The sequence below is a fragment of the Carcharhinus amblyrhynchos genome, chromosome 18 (assembly GCF_965287045.1).
Source record: "Carcharhinus amblyrhynchos chromosome 18, sCarAmb.v2.hapA, whole genome shotgun sequence".
Lineage (NCBI taxonomy): Eukaryota > Metazoa > Chordata > Chondrichthyes > Carcharhiniformes > Carcharhinidae > Carcharhinus > Carcharhinus amblyrhynchos.
This window is the reverse complement of record NC_137341.1, coordinates 44345837-44372020: the sequence shown is the minus strand read 5'-3', so window position 1 is coordinate 44372020 and position 26184 is coordinate 44345837. Positions and strand designations below refer to the sequence as shown.

Sequence of the window (26184 nt, the reverse complement as noted above, 5' to 3'; positions counted from 1 at the left end):
AGGTTGGGGGGGGGCGCGGAGGGATAGGTGGGGAGGATGGGCGGGGCTGGGGGTGTGGGCAGGCGGGCGGTGGGCAGGGGGGTTGGGCATGGGTGAGGGGTGGACAAGGGGAGGGTGGGCATGGGCTGGGGGTGGGCAGGGAGGGTGGGCCAGGGCAGGGAGGGGTCTGATGGGCAGAGGAATGGATGGAGGGGTGGGGGCAGGGGTTGGGGCAGGGAGGTTGGGCGGGGGTGGAGGGGTAGGTGGGGAGGATGGCCGGGGCTGGGGATGTGGGCAGGTGGGGGGGGTGGAATTTAATGTTGGCAAGTGTGAGGTGGTCCACTTTGGTAGGAAGAATGGTAGGAAGGACTATTACTTACGGGGCGAAAAACTGCAGCAGGCGACGGTGCAGAGGGACCTCGGGGTCCTTGTGCATGAGTCGCAAAAACCCAGCTTGCAGGTGCAGCAGGTGGTCAGGAAGGCGAATGGGATGCTGGCCTTCATAGCGAGGGGGATTGAATATAAAAGTAGGGAGGTCTTGCTGCAGCTGTATAGGGCATTGGTGAGGCCGCAGCTGGAGTACTGTGTGCAGTTTTGGGCACCGTACTTACGCAAGGATATTTTGGCCTTGGAGGGAGTGCAGAGGAGGTTTACTAGGCTGATACCGGAGTTGAGGGGGTTGAGCTATGAGGAGAGGCTGAATAAACTAGGCTTGTACTCGTTAGAGTTTAGAAGAATGAGGGGAGATCTCATTGAGACGTATAAGATGATGAATGGGATGGATAGGATAGAGGTGGAGAGACTCTTCCTGCTCAGAAAGGACAGTAGGACTAGGGGGCACAGCCTCAAGATAAAGGGGGGGCGGTTTAGAACGGAGTTGAGGAGGAACTTCTTCACTCAAAGGGTGGTGAATCTCTGGAATTCTCTGCCCGTTGAAGTGGTGGAGGCTGCCTCGCTAAATATTTTTAAGAAGCGGGTTGATGGGTTTTTGATAAGAGAGGGGATTAAGGGTTATGGGGAGAGGGCGGGAAAGTGGAACTGAGCAGCGACAGATCAGCCATGATCTTATTGAATGGCGGGGCAGGCTCGAAGGGCTAGATGGCCTACTCCTGCTCCTATTTCTTATGTTCTTATGTTCTTATGACCCGGGGGAAGACACCATGCAAATGTCCATTGATGTTGGGCAGGATTTTCCGGTCTTGGGGGGGGAATCATGGCCTGGAAAATCCCTCAGCGTCCTCGGAGAGGAATATTCCATGCTGAAGTGGATCGTATATCCCATCTGCCAAAGGCGAGGACATCACATGGCAGTGCGTGCTATATTCCAGTTGGCCAACTGTAATGACTCGTCTAGTTCTCGGTGTACCCTAGTTTTTGGGATTTTTAGTCTGTTAAAGGGGTGTGGGGGGTAGAGGGTGATAGCCAGTGATAGTTAATTCAAGGAAATAGTTAGCAAAAAACATGCTAAAATGTACAATCCCTTAAATGAAGTAAAGGCTTTCTTACACAATGTTCCGACAGTACTCGGAAGGGGCTGATTTGGGCTGCTCAGTGGAGCTGAGTAATTAGGAACCATTGGACGAGCTGGAGGGTAAAAATCACCTGAAAAAGAAAACAAAACAGCATTCAAATCAAGTCAGCGATCATAGAATCCCCACAATGCAAAGGGAGGCCATTCAGCCTATTGAGTCATGTTAAGACCCAAGCCAGAGACTCCAAGGTGTTTTGTGAAGCTAGCCTAGACCCTAAGTTTTGCATTTAATTTTGGCATCAGGGTGAACATAAGGTAAAGTTAAAGTTTATCAGTCACTAGTAAGGCTTACATTAACATAGCAATGAAGTTACTGTGAAATTTCCCTAGTCGCCATGCTCCGGTGCCTGTGCGGGTACACTGAGAGAGAATTTAGCATGGGCAATGCACCTAACCTTTTAGGTTGTGGGAAGAGACCGGAGCACCTGGAGGAAACCCACGCAGACATGGGGAGAATGCGCAACCTCCACACAGACAGTGACCCAAGCTGGGAATTGAACCCGGGTTCCTGGCACTATGAGCCAGCAGTGCTAACCGCTGTGCCACTTTCACTCCAGGTATGATTCAAGTGACGCACTAGGGAGCTTTTATCACATGAAGTTTATTTACTAACACAGAATTTCCCTGCCTAGTAGTACTGTGGCAGTACCTTCAAAGCACAGACTGCAGTAGTTGGAGAAAATGGCTCACCACCCGCATCTCAAAGGCAATTCAGGATGGGCAAAAGCAGCTGGACTTGCCGGCGATGTTGCTATCCCACAAATGAATAAACAAAAATGCCAATTTCCACACAGCAAGACCCCACAGACTGTACTCATATCAACCAAATTATTTGCTTAATTTCTATTGCCTTTGAATGGTGCAATGGATATTTTCATTCAGTTGGGAGAGGGCAGCATGGAGGCACAGTGGTTAGCACTGCTTCCTTATAGCAGCAGGGACCCGGGTTCAATTCCCAGCTTGGGTGACTATCTGTGCAGAACCTACATGTTCTCCCCTTGACTGTGTGGGTTTCCTCGTGTGCTCCAGTTTCCCCCCATAGTCTGAAAGACGTGCTAGCTAGGCGCATTGGCCATATTAATTCTCCCTCAGTGTACCCGACCAGGTGCCGGAGTGTGGCTAGAGGATTTTTACAGTAACTTCACTGTAGTGTTAACGTAAGCCTACTTGTGACACTAATAAATAATAAAAAATAATAAATAAAAAATTTAATGTCTCATCTGATGGAATATAAGGATAACTTTGTATGTGCGGTCTATCTTTTGTTTTGCCCTCAATGCTACTTGAATATTGCTGAAAAGAGGACATGTTTCTGTGGCTTTCCATCTTGCCATCATTAGGACAAATACAAGAATACCAAATTTCAAACCATCACAGCAATTTACACTGCAGGAAAAAAGACGCTGCTTGGTTGGCAAGTTGACACTTGTTGGCCGAGACATGACCATGGAGAAAGTATGGATAGGGCCCCCAGGCTCCTGAGTAATCCAATAAGGGAACAAGGCACTTCTGGCAAGTGTAAATGAGTCAAGTTATGAACTCAACTAATTGCCATGAATTGATAAAGTCAAAATACTGCGGATGCTGGAATCTGAAACAAAAACAGAAAATGCCGGAAATCTCAACAGTTCTGACAGCACCTGTGGATAGAATAGGGCCAAAGTTTTGGGTCTAGATGACTCTTTGACTGCGATCATAAATTAATTGTTAGTGTAGCAATTTCTTTTTTACATATTTATTCATTTTTACAAGCACCTCTGGCTGGGCCAGCATTTATTGCCCATCCCTAACTTCCTTCATCTCAGAGGGCATTTGAGAGTCAACTATATTGCTGTGGCTCTGGAGTCACATGTAGGCCAAACCAGGTAAGGATGGCAGATTTCCTTCCCTAAACGACATAAGTGGGCCAGATGGATTTTTACGCCAACTAACAATACTTTCATGGTCATTAGACTTTTAATTCCAGATTTTTATTGAATTCAAATTTCACCATCTGCCATGGTGGGATTCTAACCTGGGTCCCCAGAGCACTCACTCACTCACTACTATTCACACCTCACTCATTCACACTCATACACACTAACACTCACACACTCAAGCACACACTCACTCATACACTCACTCATGCACTTACTTACACAATCACTCATCCACTTTCTCATTCACACACTCACACTCTCACTCACACTCACTGACTCTCACTCATGCACTTACACACACACACTCACTCTCACACTCACTCACTGACTCTTACACTCACACTCACTCGTTCACTCTCACACTCACTCACTCGCTCTCACACTCTCACTCACTCGCTCTCACGCTCTCTCACTCTCACACTTACACTCATTCACTTTCACACTCAAACTCACTCACTCACTTACTCTCAGACTCACTCACTCTCACACTGTCACACTCACTCACACTTAGACACTCTCACTCATTCACTCGCTCTCACACGCTCACACTTCCACTCACTCATTAGCTCTCACACTCACTCACTCTCACACTCACTCACCCTCACACTCACTCACTCAGTCACTCACTCTCACACACTCACACTCACTCGCTCTCACACTTACTCACTCTCACACTCACTCACCCTCACACTCACTCACTCAGTCACTCACTCTCACACACTCACGCTCACTCGCTCTCACACTCACTCACTCTCACACTCACTCACTCACTCACTCACTGACTCACTCTCACACTCTTACAGTCACTCAATCTCACAGTCACTCACTCTCACACTCATACACTCATTCATTCTCTGGATTGCTAGTCCAGTGATAATTCCACTGTGCCACTGCAGTCAGGATTGTGCAGCAAGTGCTGTTTAATTGACAAACCACATTAAACAGTAAGGCATATGGTTCTGGGTCTTGCAAAGAGTGAGTGCAGTCTATACTCTGCCACTATGAACAAACAAAGTAAGATGCCATCAGTATTACTACATCCTGAAGCAGCCACTTTGTTGGTTATACTTATGATCATATCCCAGCCTTAGCCCATCATAAACCAACACTCAAGGAGTTTTCTTACCTGATGTTCCAGGTGGGGGTTGTGTGGGACTGTAGGGCAATGGGGGACCATTAGGAGCATACATTGGAGGAACTGCTGCATAGAAACCACCTGGGGGGAAAATAGTTATTTCAATCGCCATAAATCTTTGAAGGTGGCAGGAAAGGCTATAAAAAAATTGGGTATGATATCTTGGGCTTTATAAATTGAGGCATAATGTAAAGTAACAGGAAGTCATTCTAAACCTACATTTAAAAAAACTAGCTCAGTCTCAGCTGGGGTATTGTATCTCATTTTGACCAATCCTCTACTCAATGCCATCTTCCCGCACATTCCCGTGATGTTATTGGTATCTAGAAATTATTGACACCTTCTTTGAACATCACTATGGTCCAACTGCATAAAACAAATCTCAAAGGGAAACTTGGCCAACCTTCTTTCTTATGTATTCTGATAATAAGAAGAAAAGTCTACTGAATTCAAAAGTCACAATACTGATGGGATTTCTACCATGAAATTAAAACGTTTACCAACAAAAGTAAAGTAAACTAAAACACACAATATTACAGTTACACAGTTAAAACTTGCCCACGGAGGTTGCTTCAAAAGAACTTCACTGTATGACTTTTTTTAAAGCGAGGGAGAAATTAGATGGGGTAGGTAGAGCAGTGTAGATCAGTGCTGGGAAGAGCCAGGAGAGATTGCAACAAAGATGTGCAGGGCAAAGGACAAAGGAAGTGTTTATGGCCGTCTGAAAGACTATGGAAGGTGAGATCTTGGCATTAAGCTATCTTTCCACAGATGATGCCGGACCTACTCACTGGTTTTTTTTGACCTTGCTTGGGTGAGGTTTGTAAAATCCCACTCGAGGCCGATGGCAAAATCTATTCTGCGAGCCTCGATTCTGGGATGGGGCGTGGTGATAAAATTTCGGCAACTGAGTTTTACCAGAATTTTCTATTTTTATTCTGGATTTCCAGCATCTACAGTATGTTGCCTTTTTTAAAATAGCATTTTCTTGTTTATTTATAACCCTGTCCAAGTTGTAAAACTATTTACTTCCGCTTGAAATTTAACAGCTGAAAATATAATTCCTTACTTATCTCCAAATGCAAATTTTGATTCAATACTTGTTTACTTTATGTAAAAGTGCTTGGCCTTATCTACTTCAAACACATGCCTTGAACACCTACACATCTTTAATTTCTCAAACCCTATTGCACGTTCTCCCTGTTTTCTCCGGGTGCTCTGATTTCCTCCCACAGTCCAAAAGACGTGCTGGTTAGGTGCATTGGCCATGCTAAATTCTCCCTCAGTGTGCCCGAACAGGCACCAGAGTGTGGCAACTAGGGGATTTTCACAGTAACTTCATTGTCGTTTTAATGGACACTATGTTACTTGTGACAATAATAAATAAACTTTGAACAAATGCCCAGTCCTTCAGAATAGATTCAATCATATCCCCTTTTACTGATCACAAGTCAATTTTGTAGTTCCCTCTTTTTCTCCCACCTTTCTTTCTTTAATAGTTGTGTCATTTTTGCTACCTTCCAATCTGCAGGCACTGTTCTGGAATCGATAGAATTTGAATTTTGGAAGATGAGCATCAATGCACCTAATAGCTCTACAGTTACCTCTTTCAACACTCTGTGATGGAGATCACCAAGTCCAGGTGTATCTTCCTCTGTGACGACAGACACAGAGGGTGAATATTTCCAGAGGCGTTCGCCCCAAGTCCAGAAAATCCCACCTGAGGTCAATGGACCTTTGCATGGTCTGCAACTACAATCCCCCCCCCACCATCTGCTATGATTTCTATAGTGGGAGGAATGGGAACATTCCACCCTGAATATTTGTCCAGTTTATCTGCCATTTCCTTATTACCCATTATCAATTCTCCTGTTATTGTTCAGGTCAGAAACTCCAAAGTTTTTTTATGGAGCCCGCCTGGATCATAAGTTTTGCATTTTGAATTTGGGTCAGATAAGCATGATACATTTCATTTCAGGTATGATTCAAATAACCCACAAGGGAGCTTTTATCAAACAAAGTTTGTCTAAGAATATAGTTAACATGTATAGTAAGAAAATTAGGAAGAACTTTAATCAATTATAAGCAAGAAACAAAACAACCACTATAATGTATAATCCTTAGCAAATATATATAATGTATTCCAATCAAACCAATCCCGTACACAGACTACCCTTTCCGCAGATTTAACACAGCATAGACTGATGCTCACGTGATACTGGACTCGAGTCCTTTGGATGAAGTCTGCAGTTCTCTGGCTAGACTCAAAACGGTTTGAAGTCAGAACAGCTTCCCAAAACACCAGGGACTCCAAGGCAAGCCCCCAACAGCTGATTCCCCCATTCAGAAAGGCAAGACCTTGCTTTCAGCTGACTAGCAGAATTTCCAAAGCCAGGGAGAGGGAGAGACTTGTTTTCAGCTTGATGCCCCTTCTAAAACTAAAACTCAAACTAAACAGCAGCTCAGACTGAAAACAAAAGAACTCCTGTCACCTGAGCTGCCAATCATATTCTATTAGTTTTAAGATAGCTATGGAGAATGGTAGGTCTGTCCCAAAAGTTAAAATTCTAAATTAGGGCGAGGCCAATTTTGATGGTATCAGGCAGGAACATTCAAAAGTTAATTGGGGGAGTCTGTGGGAAGGTAAAGGGATGTCTGGTAAATGGGAGGCTTTCAAAAGTTTGTTAACCAGGGTTCAGGGTAAGCACATTCCTCTTAGAGTGAAGGGCAAGGCAGGCAGAAGTAGGGAACCCTGAATGACTCAGGATATTGAGGCCCTGGTCAAGGAGAAAAAGGAGGCACATGACAGGCACATCACAAAGCCATGCTGACTGTCTCTAATCAGTCCTTGCATCTCGAAATGCCTGTAGATGCTGTCTCTCAAAATTTCTTCCAACAACTTACCCACCACAGATGGGAGGGTCTATAGTTCCCAGGCTTTTCCCTGCAGTCCTTTTTAAACAAAGGCACATTTGTCACCCTCCAATCTTCAGGTACCTCACCCGTGACAATCGATGATTCAAATATCTGTGCTAGGGGACCCGCAATTTCTGGGATCAAGTGAATCCCTTGATGAACGCAAGCAGTGTAGCAGTAGAGTTAAGAGAGAAATCAGGAGGGCAAAAAGAGGACATGAGATTGTTTTGACACATAAGGCAAAGGAGAATCCAAAGAGCTTCTACAAATACATAAAGGCCAAAAGAGTAACAAGGGAGCGAGTAGGACCTCTTAAAGATCAGCAAGGTTATCTAAGTGCGGATCCACAAGGGACGAGTGAGATTCTAAATGAATATTTCTCATCAGTATTTATTGTTAAGAAAAGCATGGATGTTAAGGACCTTGGGGAAATAAATAGAGATGCCTCGAGGAGTGTACATATTACAGAGAAGAAGATGCTGGAAGTCTTAAAGCACATCAAGATAGATAAATCCCCAGGACCTAATGAAGAATATCCTGACATTTGAGAGCTCGGGAGGAAATTGCGGGTCCCCTAGCCTAGATATGTCTTTACAAATCTTTTCCTTTGTACTCTAATCTTAGCTTGGCCCAATGTTTTCTTTCTGTGCAAAACCCATAACCCCCTAACATAGTTAGGACAGCTACTTTTTGTGGTGATGTTTGTACGGTTAAAGGCTTGCTCTACGTTATTTTGTGAAGGAGCTGAGAAATGGCAATTGTAGTGTTATTACTCTACAATCAGATGATGGAAGGAGATACTTGTATTACCTGCTGGTGTTGGTGGCCCAGGGAAGTAAGCAAATTGTTGCTGCTGCTGTTCAATAACTGGACCAAATGATCTATAAAAATGATTGCGTCTTGATGGCACCATGGCCAATGTCTCATAGATATACACCACAGGACTGTAAGGCACGTGACTTAAAAATCCTGGAAGAAAATGTTAAAATTGCAATCAACAGTTTGACTAAACACCGTGTGGGACAATAGGGGAGGTATGGTGGCACAGTGGTTAGCACTGCTGCTTCACAGTGCCAGGGATCCGGGTTCGATTCCCGGCTTGGGTCACTGTCTGTGTGCAATCTGCACATTCTTCCCATGTCTGCATGGGGGTGCTCTGGTTTCCTCCGAGTCTGAAAGACGTGCTGGTTGGATGCATTGACCTGAACAGGCGCTGGAGCAGGGCAACTAGGGGAATTTCACAGTAACTTCATTGCAGTGTTAATGTTAGTCGTACTTGTGGCTAATAAATAAACTTTAAAAAAAATCCTCTGTAGTACAATTTGTGATGAATCCTTATGGGAGTCATTTTTCTTCCTTCATTAGTCAGAAATTTGCAGTTATTTGGGGCATTTGAGACAAAGCTTGTGATTTTATTTATAAGTTTATTTATTAGAGTAGGCTTGCATTACACTGCAATGAAATTACTGTGAAAATCCTCTAGTTGCCACACTCTGGTGCCTGTTTGGGTACACTGAGGGAGAATTTAGCGTGGCCAATGTACCTAACCAGTGTGGAAGGAAACCAGAGGAAATAGTGACCCGAGCCAGGAATCGAACCCAGGCCCCTGGCACTGTGAGGCAGCAATGCTAACTACTGTGCCACCATGCCATTCACGTGATCTCATGGCCTCACTTGTCCCAAAACCATAAAATCCTGCTCGAGGTTAATGGCTCTGCCCCTGAGGGCGGCACGGTAGCTCAGTGGTTAGCACTGCTGCGTCACAGCTCCAGGGTCCTGGGTTCGATTCCCGGCTCAGGTCGCTGTCTGTGTGCAGTCTGCACATTCTCCTCGTGTCTGCATGGGTTTCCTTTGGGTACTCTGGTTTCCTCCCACAGTCCAAAGATGTGCGGGTTAGGTTGATTGGCCATGCTAAAAAATTGCCCCTTAGTGTCCAGGGATGTGTAGGTTAGAGGGATTAATGGGTATAATATGTAGGGATATGGGGGTAGGGCCTGGGTGGGATAGTGTTCGGTGCAGACTCGATGGGCCGAATGGCCTCTTTCTACACTGTAGGATTCTTTGATTTGCACGTTGGGCAGGGAGTTAAAATTCTGGCCAAAATGTCAGTGCTAAGTATATCCTTGTACAATTGTACACGTATCAGAACCTTTTAAGGAGACGCTGTGCTGAACTCAGTAACTATTGGATCTCGGAAGGTGTACGTCTTCCGTGTGTAGTAACCCATGGCGCAACCCATTTCTTCCCATTCAGCGGAGCAATGCTTTGGGTTGCTTCTGCAACAGAATTCCTTATTCATGTGGACCAATGGCCTGACTGGAGCTCTGACGAAGGGTCATCTAGACTCGAAACGTTGGCTCTATTCTTTCCCCACAGGTGCTGTCAGACCGGCTGGGAAGTTTCCAACATTTTCTGTTTTTGAACCAAACTATTTAGTCAGGATTAAAGAGGTATTTAATGGCCAGAATTTAGGATTGTGGAAGGAAACCAGAGCACCCGGAGGAAACCCACACAGGCACATGGAAACATAGGAGCAGGAGGAGGCCATTTGGCCCTTTGAGACTGTTCCGCTATTCATTACGATCATGGCTGATCATCCAACTCAATAGCCTATAGAAGATTGAAGCAAGGGGAGGCCATTGGCCCTTCCACGTGGGAAGAATGTACAAACTCCACACAGGCAGTGACCTGAGCCGGGAATCATCTGGGACGCTGGCGCTGTGAGGCAGCAGTGCCAACCACCATGCCACCCTGAGTCCACAGAAGTATGCAATAATCTCAAGATTATTTGTAGCTGGTCGCCTCTTTCGTTGGGTTGAAATCCTGACATTGGAGGTAACGGCTGCATTACCTTTGCAACAATTTGCACCTTTTCTCTGATCGTCCCCAGTCTCAGTAAGAAGTCTCACAACACCAGGTTAAAGTCCAACAGGTTTATTTGATAGTAAAAGCCACAAGTTTTTGGGATGCTGTTCCTTCGTCAGGTGAGCGGAACAGCATTCTGAAAGCTTGTGACGTTTACTATCAAATAAACCTGTTGGACTTTAACCTGGAGTTGTGAGACTTCTTACTGTGTTTACCCCAGTCCAACGCCGGCATCTCCACATCACCCCCAGTCTCAGCAGCTTCACGCTACCTGCAAAACAACAAGTTTATTTGTTATCACAAGTAGGCCCACATTAACACTGCAGTGAAGTTACTGTGAAAAATCCCCTAGCTGCCACACTCTGGCGCCTGTTCGGGTACACCCGCCACGGGAATCAAAGTGGGCGAGGGGCGGAGAATGGGAATGTCCACGGACCTCGTGTGGGATTTTACAGTCTTTGGATGAGCAAGGCTGTAAAATCCCATCTTGTGTCTCTTTCAGAACTCCTGGTGTCATTTTCATTATATTGATTCTGTCTAATGCCCTCTGACCATTTTATACTGCTTTCTATCCAATGATTTCCATTGCACCTTGCCCCATGTTATTTCAAAAATAATCGGAAATGATGGGGTAAGTTGTCCACTGTGGTGAGTGCTTCTAAATACACTGTATAAAAACGGAGACTGTGTTACCTTTCAACTTGTTAGAAATGATGCTTGCAACTTGGACATCTGCTATGCTACATGTAATTTTGCAAGTTGTAAGTTTTAAATTTCAAATTTCAAAAATGTTGGAAACCTCTTGGTATTTCTCCATGTATTACCTGCATCATGGTTAGGACACAGTGGCACAGTGGTTAGTGCTGCTGCCTCACCACTCCAGGGACCTGGGTTCGATTCCCAGTTTGGGTCACTGTCTGCGTGGAATTTGCACATTCTCTGCGTGGGTTTCCTCCGGCTGCTCTGGTTTCTTCCCACAATCTGAAAGACGTGCTGGTTAGGCACATTGGCCATGCTAAACTCTCCCTCGGTGTCTCTGAATGGGCGCCGGAATGTGGCGAATAGGGGATTTTCACCGTAACTTCACTGCAGTGTTAATATAAGCCTACTTGTGACACTAATAAATAAACTTGTTGCTTTGCATATAGCATGAAGCTGCTGAGACTGGGGACGATCAGAGAAAAGGTCATGCAGAACATCAACAAGGCAACCATTACCTGTAATGTCAGAATTGGAGCTCAACAAAAAAGGTGACCATCCACAAATAATCTTGAGATTATTGCATACTTCTGTGGACTCAGGGAGGCATGGTGGTACGGTGGTTAGCACTGCTGCCTCACAGCGCCAGTGACCTGGATTTGATTCCCAGCTTGGGTCACTGTCTGTGTGGAGTTTGTACATTCTTCCCATGTGGAAGGGCCAAATGGCCTCCTCTTGCTTTAATCTTCTATGTTTCTGTAAGCTATTGAGTTGAACGATCAGCCATGATTGTAATGAATGGCGGAGCAGGCTCGAATGGCCTCCTCCTGCTCCTATCTTCTATGTTTCTATGTGTGTGTGTGCCGGGTTCCTCTGGGTGCTCATCCCATAGTCCTTAGATGTGTGGGTAGGTGGATTGGCCATGCTAAATTGCCCCTTGATGTCAAGGAGACAAGCTAGGGTATGGGGTTATGGGGATAGGGGCTGGGTGGGATTGTGGTTGGTGCAGACTCGATGGGCCGAATGGCCCCATTCTGCACTGTAGGGGGTTCTGTGATTCCGTGGCCCAGATCAGTAAAAATACATTCCATACAGTGCCCTTTAAGGTTTTGATTCACTTCCAAATTGCCTACCATGAGTGGCTATGTTTATCGTCGCTTTTCCAAAGTCAATTGCTCCTCCAGAGTAGAAAACCAATTTGAAAGTTGCCGTTCCTTCCCAGCCACCTGGATCAGAAAAACAAGAGTTGTGACACGTGCAATGGTGCTTCAGGTCCACGTTCCGTAAGTAAATCACTGGCGGACGCTCCTATTCTCTGGTGATGAAGCTTTTCAGACCTTGCTAAACTGGTTTGCGCTCAAAACAAAAATCAGGTCACTAAATAAATAACAAGTCTTTAAATAACTAGGTCTGAAAGTTCAGCAGCCTGTGCCTCACAATAGTCCTGGGATAACCCATGACCCATGAATAACCTATTCTGTGCAAGCCGCTTACATATGGCTTGTAAATATTTGCCAGCGCAAAGTACATTTTTCTGCCATGAGTAATGTAACTCAGTATCATTTTGTCTTGTGGTTGAGCTTGACAAACACAAGAAATAGTCCTTATTTAAAGGGATGGCACGGTGGTTAGCACTGCTGCCTCACAGCGTCAGGGACCCGGGTTCGATTCCCGGCTTGGGTCACTATCTGTGCGGAATCTACACATTCTCCCCTTTGTCTGTGTAGATTTCCTTCGGGTGCTCCGGTGTCCTCCCACAGTCCAAAGATGTGCGGGTTAGGTGCATTGGCCATGCTAAAATTCTCCCTCAATGTACCCAAACAGGAGCTGAAGTGTGGCAACTAGGGAGTTTTCACAGTTAATCCGGTCCACCTTGTTGTCCAACGAGGGGCATACACGCGATGGGTCGTACAAGGGCTGCTCTTGGATGTTTCGAGAGTAGCCTAGTGCTTCACGTGTACGCTTAAACTGGACCAGATGCTGGGCAACATGACAGCTCAGTGACTATCACTGTTTGCTGTGCAGATACATGGATTTGGGCCAGTGTCTGTGGGAGTTTGCGCATTCTCCCCATGCTTGCGTGGGTTTTCTCCGGGCGCTCCAGTTTCCTCCCACACACCAAAGATGTGCTCTGAGGCTGATTGGAGGTAATAAATTGTCCCTAAATTAGTCTTCCCTCAATGTGGAATGCCATAAGCATAGACAAGGGTCATGGGTGGAGAGGGGGCTCATAATGTTAATGGCGGTGAGGGCTTGTTGGGCCGAAGGGCCTGTTTCCCGTGCTGTGTTGTTCTTTTGTTCTAAATCCCAAAGGTTTACCAGGCTGATTCCTGGGATGGCAGGACTGTCAAATGAGGAGAGACTAAATTGGTTATGACTGCATTCACTGGAGTTTAGAAGAGAGAGAGGCAATCTCATAGAAACCTGTAAATTCTAACAGGATTAGACAGGGTAGATTCAGAGAGAATGTTCCCGATGTGGGGGAGTCCAGAACTAGGGATTATAGCTTGAGGATAAGGGGTAGATCTTTTAGAACTGAGGTGAGGAGAAATTTCTTCACCAAGAGGATGGCGAATGTGTAGAATTCACTCCCACAGAAAGTACTTGAGAACAAAATGTGTGAATTGAAGAAGAAATTTGATATACCTCTTGGGGCTAAAGGGATCGAGAGATATGGGAGGAAGAGGGGATCAGGATATTGAATTTGATGATCAGCCATGATCAAAAGGAATGATGGACCAGGCTCGAAGGGCTGAATAGCCTCCTCCGGCTTTTAGTTTCTATGTAACTTCACTGCAGTGTTAATGTAAGCCTACTTGTGACACTAATGAATAAACTTAAAAATTCTTTGGCATATGGTGATCTGCAGGGACACAAACAAGTTTCAAAAACTTGGAGTACTGTGCGCAGTCCTGGTTGCCTCACTACAAGAAGGATGTGGAAGCTATTGAGAGGGTGCAGAGGAGATTTACAAGGATGTTGCCTGGATTGGGAGGCATGTCTTATGAAGATAGGTTGAGGGAGCTAGGTCTCTTCTCCCTGGAGAGACGAAGGTTGAGAGGCGACCTGATAGAGGTTTATAAAATGTCGAGAGGTATAGATAGGGTGGATTCTCGGAGGCTATTTCCCAGGGCTGAAATGGTCGCTATGAGAGGACACAGGTTTAAGGTGCTGGGGAGCAAGTACAGAGGAGATGTTAGGGGTAAGTTTTTCACTCAGAGGGTGGTGAGTGAGTGGAATCGGCTGCCGTCAGTGGTGATGGAGGCGAACTCGCTGGGGTCTTTTAAGAGACTTCTGGATGAGTACATGGGGTTTAAAGGGATTGAGAGTTATAGATAAGCCTGGTAGGTATGGATATGATCGGCGCACCTTGTAGGCTGGAGGGCCTGTTTGTGCTGTAGTGTTCTATGTTCTAAGAGAGGCGACAACAACAACTTACCTTTTTATGGCACCTTTGAACAAAATAAAATGCCCAAGGGGCTTTGCAGGGCCATTATTAAGTAAAGTACGACACTGAGCTGCGAGTTATTGGAGCAGATGTAAAGGGGTAGGTTTAAGGAGTCTCTTAAAGTGAGGTAGAGCTGGAAAGAGATGTAGGGAAGGGATTCTAGAGTTTCCAGCCTGTAGGCGATTGAAGGCATGGCCACGAGTGTTGTGAACAGACTTGATTTGTTTGATGCCAGGGTGAAGAAGATACCGTAAACAGGATTCCGAGTAGGAGCCAATGTGATGGCTTCAATCTCCCCAATATTTAATTGAAGAACATTACTGCTCATCCAGTACAAGATATCAGGTGAGTAGTTTGGAGTGGCACGGTGGCACAGTGGTTAGCACTGCTACTCCACAGCACCAGGGACCCGGGTTCAATTCCCAGCTCAGGTCACTGTCTGTGCGGAGTCTGCACATTCTCCCCGTGCCTGCGTGGGTTTCCTCCAGGTGCTCTGGTTTCCTCTGAAGGACATGCTGGTTAGGCAGATTAGCTATACTATTTGCCCCTTAATGTCCCATCAGTGGGATTAGCAGGGAAGAAAAAGGTGGGGTTGCAGTGAAAAGGTTTGGGTGGGATTGTTGTCAGTGCAGACTCAATGGGCCGAATGGCCTCCTTCTGCTTTGCAGGCATTCATTGTAGAATGAGTAAGCATTTCTTATCAGGTTTTCTGTGCTTTCACCCTCACCCTTCCTGAAACCCCTCTGCCCTTCCTGAATGGCTTCTCCCCTGTCCCTGGGGTGGAACAGTGGTTAGCACTGCTGCCTCACAGTGCCAGGGACCTGGGTTCAATCCCCAGCTTGGGTCACTGTCTGTGCAGAGTCTGCACATTCTCCCCATGTCTGCATGGGTTTCCTTCGGATGCTCCAGTTTACTTTCGCAGTCTGAAAGATGTGCTGGTTAGGTGCATTGGCCATGCTAAATTCAGTGTACCCGAACAGGCGCCTAAGTGTGGTGACTAGGGGAGTTGCACAGTAACTTCATTGCAGTGTTAATGTAAGCCTACTTATGACACTATTTAATAAACTTTAGTTTGATAATTTGGCAGCAGTTGAGGACACGAGGGTTTTGGTGGTAAGGGTGTTCTGGGTGTTCTCAGTGTATGTAGATGGCGTAGTTCGCCTCTGACCTTCGGGTAAGCGTTCTCCAAGGCGGCCTTCACGACCCACAACAGCGCAGAGTCGCTGAGCAGAAACTGATAGCCAAGTTCCGCACACATGAGGATGGTCTCAACAGGGATCTTGGGTTCATGTCGCAGTATCTGTATCCCCCGTGACTTGCCTGGGTTTGCAAAACCTCACTTACTGTACTGTCTGGAGACAATACACACCTCTTTAACCTAATGCTGTCTCCACTCACATTGTCCGCATCTTTAAAACTTGAGTAGCAGGTTAGCTGTGAAGACTCGCATTCTAATCGGTCATCTGTAAGCCGTGTGTGCTATTAAATGCTCTGTCTGGGGCCAGAGCTCTTCATTCACCTGACGAAGGGGCAAACCTCGAAAGCTTGTGAGTTTACGATCAAATAAATCGGTTGGACTTTAACCTGGTGTTGTGAGACTTCTTACTGTGTTCTCAGTGCACCCGTGAAAACTCGCACTGTGTTCGGATTGAAATGCGATCATGTACTAAAGCTCCTACCTGGCTTGCCACAGTCTGGTGACCTCTGCCTTGAGGCACTGGTTGGGAGCAGCCAAGTTACAATCATTTCTAGTAAAGATTGTGTCTGTGCTAATTAAACACGTAACATGGTGTCGGAAGCGGAGCAGAGATTGAGAGTGAAGAGCTGTATGGAAGCACAGATATTCAAAGAGGAGCATAAAAATGTTCACAGCTGCTGAAAACTTCTAAATAAAAGTCATTGTAAAGGAAAATCAAACAAAGAAACAGACTGAAGTTGAACCATTGGGTGCGCCACCATAGCTGTGAGTCTCCCTCTTCCACCTCCTGTTGAAATAAAAGGTGATATGCAGAGCAACTGGCAGTATCTCCACTTTTGCAACGGCAGAATCCTAAGATTGTGACAGATTTAGTTAAGAAGCTGGGGCAAATATGAACAGCAAACCTTTAAACATTGTTGGAGGGAAAGAACAAAATAAACAGACTGCAGAAACTTTGAAAGTATGCTTCAAATCCTAAGTAAATGTAACTTATGAACGGTATATGTTCAACATTAGAGCTAAAGGGAAAAAAGGGGGCTGTTGATCAGGATATGATGATAGTAACATATCTCACAGAATCCTGTGAATTTGGACAGCAAAAGATGATCGCGTTGCTGACAGGATAAGAACGTATGTACTGAGAGTGGAAGGATTTGTTGTTAAAGAGCGATCAACATATACAGATGCGCTGAGGTTGTAAGTCATCAACTGGAGCATATTCATGGCAAAACAGAAATGGTTTACAAGGGAAATTACACGTAGTATTAGCTTCAAAAATAAGCATACAAAATGGCAAGACAAAGCAATAGACCTGATGACTAGGAGCAGTTTAAAATTCAGCAAAAGCGGACCAAGGGATTGATTAAGAAGAGAAAAATAGAATATGAAATTAAGATAGCGGGGAACAGAAAAACTGACTGTAGAAGTTTCTATATGTGTGTAAAGAGAAAAAAGACAACAAAAATGAATGTAGGCCCTTTATATTGGGAAATGGGCGAATTCATAACATAAAATGATAGAATCGCTACGGTGCAGAATGGGGCATCCGGCCCATCGAGTTTGAATCAACCACAATCCCACCCAGGCTCCACTTCCACAACCCCTGACACTAAGGGTCAATTTAACATGGCCAATCAACTTAACCTGCACATCTTTGGAGTGTGGGAGGAAACTGGAGCACCTGGAGGAAACCCACACAGACATGGGGAGAATGTACAAACGCCATACAGACAGTGGCCCGATTTGAACCTGGGTTCCTGGCGCTATGAGGCAGCAATGCTAACTACAGTGCCACCGTGCTGCCCGTCCGTAGGACCAATAATACTCTAGACACAGTACAATGCATCATTAATCATTATACACAGTCAATAAGAAAATCGATCAGGAGGATGTCTATTTCTCTTTGGTTGTACACGATGTTCTGGAATTTGGCTGTCCTTGACCGAGGAGTATGATTTGGAACTCAGTAGACGCTTCTTTTCTCAGAATTAATTCTGCATCAACCTCACTCAGTATAGCAGCATGCTACGTCGAGGAATCAGTCCAGCTACAAAACTGAAGGTCTACAGCGCTGTGGTACTCACTGCCCTCCTGTATGCCTGTGAAACGTGGACTGTGTATCGAAGACATGCAAGTCAGCTCAATCATTTCCACGTGACTTATCTTCGCAGAGTATTACGCAGCAGGATGGCAAGACAAGGTACCCGACACTGAAGTTCTCTCTAGAGCAAGCCTACCATCAGTCCACACACTGCTGATGAGAGCGCAGACCCAGTAGGCAGGTCAAGTCATCCGTATGTCAGATGAGTGCATATCCAAGCAGCTCCTCTTTTGGGGACCTTTCCGCTGGAAGAAGCTCGCATGGAAGGCAGGAGAAATGTTACAAAGACACACTCAAGGCCTCCCTGAAGTCGCTTGACATTGACAAGACCACCTGGGAAACGCTGGCACAAAACCACTCTACCTGGTGCTGCCTCAACCACAAGGGCTATCAAGCTTACAAGGCAAGGTGTATTGCTGAAGCACAACTTAAGCGCGAGCTGCGCAAGTCCAGAGCCACCAGCGCAACAACTACAGTGTCTGCACAAGTCTGTCCAATATGCGCCAGGACGTTCCCTGCCCAAATTGGCCCTGATCAGCCATCTTCGGACACACCGCAACCAGCCTCAAAATGACTAATGGTGTTGAGATCCTCATCGATGACAACAAACAGCATGATAGAATCCCTGCAGTGTGGAAAGAGACCATTCAGCCCATCGCGTCTGCACCAACCACAATCCCACCCAGGTCTTATTCCCGTAACCCTATTTACTTAGCCTGCTAATCCCCCTGACACTAGGATCAACTTAGCATGGCCAATCCACCTAACCCGCGTGCCTTTCGGACTGTGTGAGGAAACTGAAGCACCCGGAGGAAACCCACGCAGACACAGGGAGAAGGTTCAGACTCTGCTCAGAGAGTGACCCGAGGTTAGAATTGAACCCAGATCCCTGGTGCTGTGAGGTAGCAGTGCTGACCACTGTGCCACCGTGCTGCATAGACACAACCATCGGGCAACTCAGATTCAGCTTAATCATCTATGATAGTTTTCACAAGACTATTGACTAAAGAAGTTGGTACCTCTAGAGATGACTAGAAGGAATAATTTCAAGATGATAACAAATTAGTTGATGTTCGGTTTGAACTGTGTAAGAAATTGGAACTGTTTTTACTGAAACTATGTCTAGTACCTGTTTCTCACTCGTGGCATAATTGTGCACTAACACTCGCTCTCCTTGTTGAAATGGGTGTTGTTTTGCCCTCACCTCTTGTCTGGAAACTTGAGATTATTCTTGACACTCTACCATCTCTGAAGATTCTGGAGTTAATAGCAAATCAAATGTAGTTCTCAACTTTCTCTTTAAGAGTAGTAATGCTGGTGAATTTAGGGTAGTCCCGTGTGTAGTGTTTCTAGAGGATGCCAAAAAGTTATTCACATGACGCGATAACAAATTCTCTTGGACACAAAAGAGAAAATTCTGGAAAATCTCAGCAGCTGACGTTTCGAGTCCAGATGACCCTTTGTCAAAGCTTGTTCTCTTGAAACCTTTAAAGAAAGATTGTATGAATCTTTCAGCTAATCCATTGGTTGATGGATGATAAGCTGTGGATTTTAAATGTTGGATATCATTAACTTTGAAATAATCCTCAAACTCGTGCGAAGTAAACCGTGGATCCATTATTGCTAACAATATGCTCTGGTTTACCAAGTCTTGCAAAAAATGTAATCAAGTTTTCCAATGGTTTGTTCAGATGTGGTAGATTTCATGATAACAACTTCTGGCCACTTCGAGTGTGCATCAATTAGTACCCTTGGAATGGGCCAGCAAAATCTACATGCAATCATTGGCATGGCATTTTAGGCCACTCCCAAGAGTGTCAAGTAGATAGTAGTGGCATATTGCTTATTTGTTTCCATGGTTGACACACTCACATGTTTTCTTCAATCTGAGCATCCAGATCGGGCCAATTTTGTGCTAATTCCTTCAACCATTTATTATTGTCATTTGTATTAACATACAGTGAAAAGTATTATTTCTAGCTGCTATACAGACAAAACATACCATTCATAAAAAAGGAAACAAGAGAGTGCAGAATGTGGTGTTACAGTCATAGCTAGGGTGTAGGGAAAGATCAACTTAATACAAGATAGGTCCATTAAAACGCCTGACAGCAGCAGGGAAGAAGCTGTTCTTGAGTCAGTTGGTACGTGACCTCAGACTTTTATATCTTTTCCCAATGGAAGAAGGTTGTAGGGAAAATGTCTGGGGTGTGTGGGGGTCCTTAATTATGCTGGCTGCTTTTCCGAGGCAGTGGGAAGTGTAGACAGAGTCAATGGATGGGAGGCTGATTTGCCTGATGGACTGGGCTACATTCACGGCCTTTTGTAGATCCTCGCAGTCTTGGGCAGAGCAGGAGCCATACCAAGCTGTGATACAAGCAGAAAGAATGCTTTCTTGACCATGATGTAACTTTTTAATGACATCTCTTTCATGTATGTCCTTAAAATCACATCGCTGGTTTTGAAGGAAAATGCTTCAGCTTTTTCTGGTGTGCAATGTTAGGGATTAAAGATACATCAGCATCAACTTCCATCCTAATAGGTTGTCCGCTTAACTTCGGAAACACCCAGAATCATTGCAAATCACCTGTATGGATAAGATGTTCAGTTGGAGCTCTCTTCATCATATTTTTGGACTTTCTCTTCACAGTCTCTTCAATCCTTTTCTTCCACATTGTATCTTCTTCTTGAAGGTACCCAAATTCTTCTTCAGAATATTCTTCTGAAAGGAAGCTGGTCTAACTCAACAAGATTTTGTAATGTGGCTCATTTTGCCACAATTCTTGCATGAACTAAGAACATAAGAAATAGGAGCAGGAGTAGGCCATCTAGCCCTTCGAGCCTGCCCCGCCATTCAATAAGATCATGGCTGATCTGTCGTGGCTCAGTTCCACATTCCCGCCCTCTCCCCATAACCCTTAATCCCCTCTCTTATCAAAAACCCATCAACCCGCCTCTTAAAAATATTTAGCGAGGTAGCCTCCACCACTTCAACGGGCAGAGAATTCCAGAGATTCACCACCCTTTGAGTGAAGAAGTTCCTCCTCAACTCCGTTCTAAACCGCCCCCCCTTTATCTTGAGGCTGTGCCCCCTAGTCCTACTGTCCTTTCTGAGCGGGAAGAGTCTCTCCACCTCTATCCTATCCATCCCATTCATCATCTTATATGTCTCAATGAGATCTCCCCTCATTCTTCTAAACTCTAACGAGTACAAGCCTAGTTTATTCAGCCTCTCCTCATAGCTCAACCCCCTCAACTCCGGCATCAGCCTAGTAAACCTCCTCTGCACTCCCTCCAAGGCCAAAATATCCTTGCATAAGTACGGCGCCCAAAACTGCACACAGTACTCCAGCTGCGGCCTCACCAATGCCCTATGCCCTATGCCCTATACAGCCGCATACTATCCTTGCTCCAGCATTCACTTGCTGAATGAGTCCTTTTGTCACATCTGTAACATGCCTGTTGCTGTTTTGACTTCATATGAGCAGTCCCCAACATGTGGATCTTCATTCCTGCACCAAATTGTGAAGCCTCTTTAGCAGCCAGTTTCACCAACACTTTCTGCTGCTGTCTTTAAAGTCAAAGTATGGTCAGTAAACAGCCTTCTTTGGCTACCTTCATTTGGAAGACACAAACTAGAAGATCTTGAAGAGAGTCTTCAAATCATTCACCAAACCTACGATACTGTGCCACTCTTTTTAAGGTTGTCACAAACTAAGTAATACTTTTGCCTTCCCCTTGATTTCTTTGGTGTAACCTGAACCATTCCGCGATGGTCAATAGCTTTGATGTCCTTCCAGGATCTTTCTCAGGTCATCGTAAGCTTTGGTTTTGCTGGATGAACCAAGTCTTGGGGCAAATTGTAAGTTTTACTTCCTATTGTACTGAAAAAAACTGGTACAATCAACTCATTGCATTTTTATTCACTGGTGCAAAAATACTGAAAACATGAAATAGGAACGCCTTGATTCATTTTCAAATGCCCCATGGATCCTAATTAACACACCATTTCTCTTGCTACTGCTCAATATGTATCATTTTCACTGCCAGGTCTGTACGCATGCCCCTTTTATTCTGAAGACTTCATGTATTATTTTTTCAAACAACTCCAACCTTCCAGCAAATCATTTCTTTTTTTCAGATGTGCCAGATTCTGCCTGGAATCTCACCCTTCTCTAATCGGAATACGTTCCTCTTTTAAAATCACACAGGCAGCTTTCTTTCTAAATTGTTGGCCTGCACTGGCATTTAAATCATTCATCCAGTTGTTGCTTCTCCTCAGCCTTCCAATATTCAAAGTGTGAGAACCCATAATGTATTTTTACCTTAGGGTCTCTTCTTCATGTTCTCGATGGAACAAAATCCCAAATTGTTGCCAATTTTCTTTCTATGATGCCTAAACCATGATAAGGATTGCGGGCTTTACACACGGATTCAGCAGCCTCTGTAAATACGCTAACGACATCGCCATCAAATCATATGATCAGCTCTTAAAGCAATCTGCAACCAATTAAATATATACCGTCCCAGTTCCATTCAACATCCTTCTTAAGTACCTCTAATCAGGTTTCAGTACAGAAATATTTCCTATAGAGTGGCACAGTTGTTAGCACTGCTGTTTCACAACACCAGGGGCCCGGGTTCAATTCCCGGCTTGGATCACTGTTTGTGCGGAGTCTGCACCTTCTCCCCACGTCTGCGTGCATTTCCTCCAGGTGCTCCGGTTTCCTCCAACAGTCTGAAAGACGTTTCCGGTTAGGTGCATTGGCTGTGCTAAATTCTCCCTCAGCATAGCTGAACAGGGACCGGAGTCTAGCAACGAGGGGATTTCACAGTAAATTCATTGCTGAGTGAATGTAAGCCTACCTCTGAGACTAATTAAAATAAAGTAATAAATATCAAATGGCATCCTATGTGACAAGGTATAGCAAGAGGAAAGATTTCAAAGTTGAAGTTTGTAGGAAAGACAGATCAAACTTTTTGATTTGATTTAATTTATTATTGTCACGTATTTGCATACAGTGAAAAGTATTTTTGTCGTGCGCTATTCGGACAAAGCATACCATTCATAAAGAAGGAACGGAGGGACAGCAGAATGTAGTGTTACAGTCATAGCTAGGGTGTAGAGAAAGATCAACTTAATGCAAGATAAATCCATTCAAAAGTCTGACAGGAGCAGGGAAGAAGCTGTTCTTGAGTCGGTTGGTATGTGACCTCAGACTTTTGTATCTTTTTCCCGATGGAAGAAGGTGGAAGGGAGAATGTCCGGGGTGCATGGGATCCTTAATTATGCTGGCTGCTTTTCCAAGGCAGCAGGAGGTGTAGACAGAGTCAATGGATGGGAAGTTGGTTTGCGTGATGGATTGGGCTACATTCATGAACTTTGGTGGTAAGGCATCATACCAGGATATTATAGCAGGTGACAGTAAAAATTCTGGATTTTGGAAGAATGAGATTAAAGAAGGTGGACGAGAAGGTAAGGTGGCATGTTTACTGCTGGGGATCAACATCGGCAAGAGTGGCATTGATAAAATGGAAGACAAATAAAACCATGATGGGGAGAATGAGAAAAGTTGAAGATTTAAGATGAAAAAGGGAACACTTATACCAGTATTCTTCTTGTATTCTGCCCTGGATTGAGAGGGAGGTGATCTCAAGAGCTTCCCCAAGTTTGGGAGCGCCATTCAAATCTTGAGAAAAATGGGCCTTGGAGAGCGTTCAAAGAAATATTTGGCATCAGGGAGGAAATCAAGATTTTCTAAGGAAGATTCAAATATTGGCTGGAATTTTACCGCCCTGCCTGCCACAGGAATTGGAGCGAGCGAGGGGTGAACCATGGAAAAGTCCGTTGAGCTTGGGCGGGATTTTATGGTTTTGGAACGAGTGAGTCTATAAAGTCCTGTCTATTTTTTTTTGAAGGAGTGTAATTAATTTTGTCCTCACTTAACAAGAGGCAAATATGAGATATTGGCTAAGAATTCATCAGTGCAGTGTTATAAAGGGCAGTCAGACGAATATTGTGACTCTGAGAACTTAATGAAATTGTGATACTTTACCAATATCTCTGACTTTTGCCTGTCTAAAACAAGGGATCACAGGTTTAGGTTGAGAAGCAGTGGATTGGTAGATTTGGGCAGCATGGTAGCACATGCTAAATTGCCACTTAGTATCAGGGGGATCGGCAGGGTCAATACTGGGGGCTACAGGGATCATAGCACCAGGGTCCCAGGTTCAATTCCGGCCTCGGGTCTGTATGGAGTTTGCAGATTTTCCCCGTGTCTGCGTGGGTTACCTCCGGGTGCTCCAGTTTCCTCCCACACTTCAAAGATGTGCAGGTTAGGTTGATTGGCCATGCTAAATTGCCCCTAGTGTCAGTAGTCGGGTAAATGTGTGGGGTTACGGGAATAGGGCCTGTGTGGTTGATGGGCCAAATGGCCTCCCTCTGTACTGTAGGGATTCTATGAATACGTTCTATGAATAAATTAAAAATGAGAAGAGGAGAGATAACCTCTGGATGGTGAACTTGTGGAACTCGGTGCCACATTGCATGTTGGAGTCTGAATCATTGAATGGTTTTAAGGGAGAGGTGGATATACTTATAAAAATAAAGGGATAGAGGAAACAATAAATGGTTCACATTAGAAGCCCAGATCCTCAGAAAGAATTTTAGAAGTCTCAATTTGTTTAAGGGAATGTAGGTGTAAGTTTTCTCAATGTGCTGATTGCAGTCAATGCGATACATTCGCAGTGTAGTCACTGTCGTAAGATAGGGAACAGGAGGGAGGTGGATTTGAGACCAGGGAGAGAGATCAGCAATGATTTGATTGAATGGCGGAGCAGGCTTGATGGGCTTAATTCTGCTCCTAATTCCTATGTTCTGAACCTAGATTTAACTTGGTTCTGTTCTTGGTAGGTCACTATATTACAATACTAAAGAACTGATGTGGAAGTTATTGAACTTAACCTTACGCTAAAGTTACTCTTCATCTGGCGACTCAACTCCCTCAAATGTTGATCATACAAAATTTAGCGTAAAACACACATTCCCGGCTTCCGGAATCATTGAAGAATTATTTATCTACAGACTGACCTTTCTTGACGCCTTACCCTTCATGCAGGGAAATTGCTTTGCCACTTACCCCCAGGCTGGGCGCGAATTTTACCCTTGAGGTAGTTGGCGCCCAAGATGGTCTGTTCAACGGAACAACTTGTCATGAAGCTGAACGGCATCGAGAAAGATTTCATTGGTTTGGACTGATCCCTTGGTATGAATATCACCTGGTGAGTAAATAGCCATTTTGAGAGTCTGCAACCTCCAGTAAATCTATTTCTCTGTTCGAACTGTGTCAAATAATTTGTTTAAATGGTTACCCACCCTTTCTGGCGTGAGGGAAACTGTTCCTTTCTTCTTGCCTTGCAAGATACTGGGGGTTGGTTTTAAGTCGTAGAATGACAACTGGACATTGTCGAAACTCAGCAGCACTCTGACAATAAAGAAGGCATTTGGTCACTTTTAGAACAAAGAACAACACAGCCCGGGAAACAGGCCCTTCGGCCCAACGAGCCCGCGCCGCCATTTTAACATTGTGAGTTCCCTCTTCCACCCATGACCCTTGTCTACGCTTATGGCACCCCACATTGGAAACCAGATTGAGGGGAGACTAATTTGGGGACAATTTGTTACACCAATCAGCCCAATCATTGGGGTGTGGGAGGAAACCGGAGCACCCGGAGAAAACCCACGCAATTAAGATGCGATGAAATCTATGTTTAAGCAGGTTCAACGTTAGAGGTTAAAAGATAGAAGTTTTAATAAGCAACAAAAAAGACACTCTTACAGAACATTATGCTCATGAATCTAAAATAAAATATCTGCAAATATCACCACTTTGATTTCCTTTTATTCATTCATGGGATATGGGCTCGGACTGACCAGCACTTTTTGTCTGCCTCTAATACTGAGGGGCTTTGCTAGGTCATTTTGGAGGGAGGTCTGGAGTCACAAGTAGACCGGACCAGGCAGATACCTTTGCCTAATGGACATTAGTGAACTGGACGGGTGTTTCCTGGCAATGGTTTCATAGTCATCAGTAGGCCCAGTGGACGGGAGACTCTTAATTCCAGATTTTTAAAGTTGAATTTAAATCCCCACCATCTGCTGTGGCGGCATGTTGAACCTGGGTCCCCAGGGCATTGGTTGAGTTTTGGGATTTAATAGGCTGGTGATAATACCACTAGGCCGTTGCCTCCCCCAGGAATTTGCCCTGGTTCAAGTTTTGGTTGTGTGTGCTCTGCCTGAAGGCAGATCCTTGGCTCAGTGTCTTCTGCTGCTTTATCCTGAGCTGCTTTCCCTCCTCGGTGGTTTGCCATTACCGTTCACTTTCAGGGGCAGG

General features: G+C 44.9%; 1 protein-coding gene across 1 annotated transcript in view; it reads right to left on the bottom strand.

The window, feature by feature from the left end:
* Nucleotides 1-25021, bottom strand: part of igfals (insulin-like growth factor binding protein, acid labile subunit) — a 48074-nt gene extending 23053 nt beyond the window's left edge. Inside the window, exons 1-4 of the mRNA XM_080206187.1 lie at nucleotides 24931-25021; nucleotides 12178-12270; nucleotides 8291-8449; nucleotides 1455-1581 (exon numbers count right to left, since the gene is read on the bottom strand). Coding sequence (XP_080062313.1) covers nucleotides 1455-1581; nucleotides 8291-8449; nucleotides 12178-12270; nucleotides 24931-25021 — 470 coding nt within the window. The remainder of the gene's footprint in view (nucleotides 1-1454; nucleotides 1582-8290; nucleotides 8450-12177; nucleotides 12271-24930) is intronic.
* Nucleotides 25022-26184: the final 1163 nt, after the last annotated feature.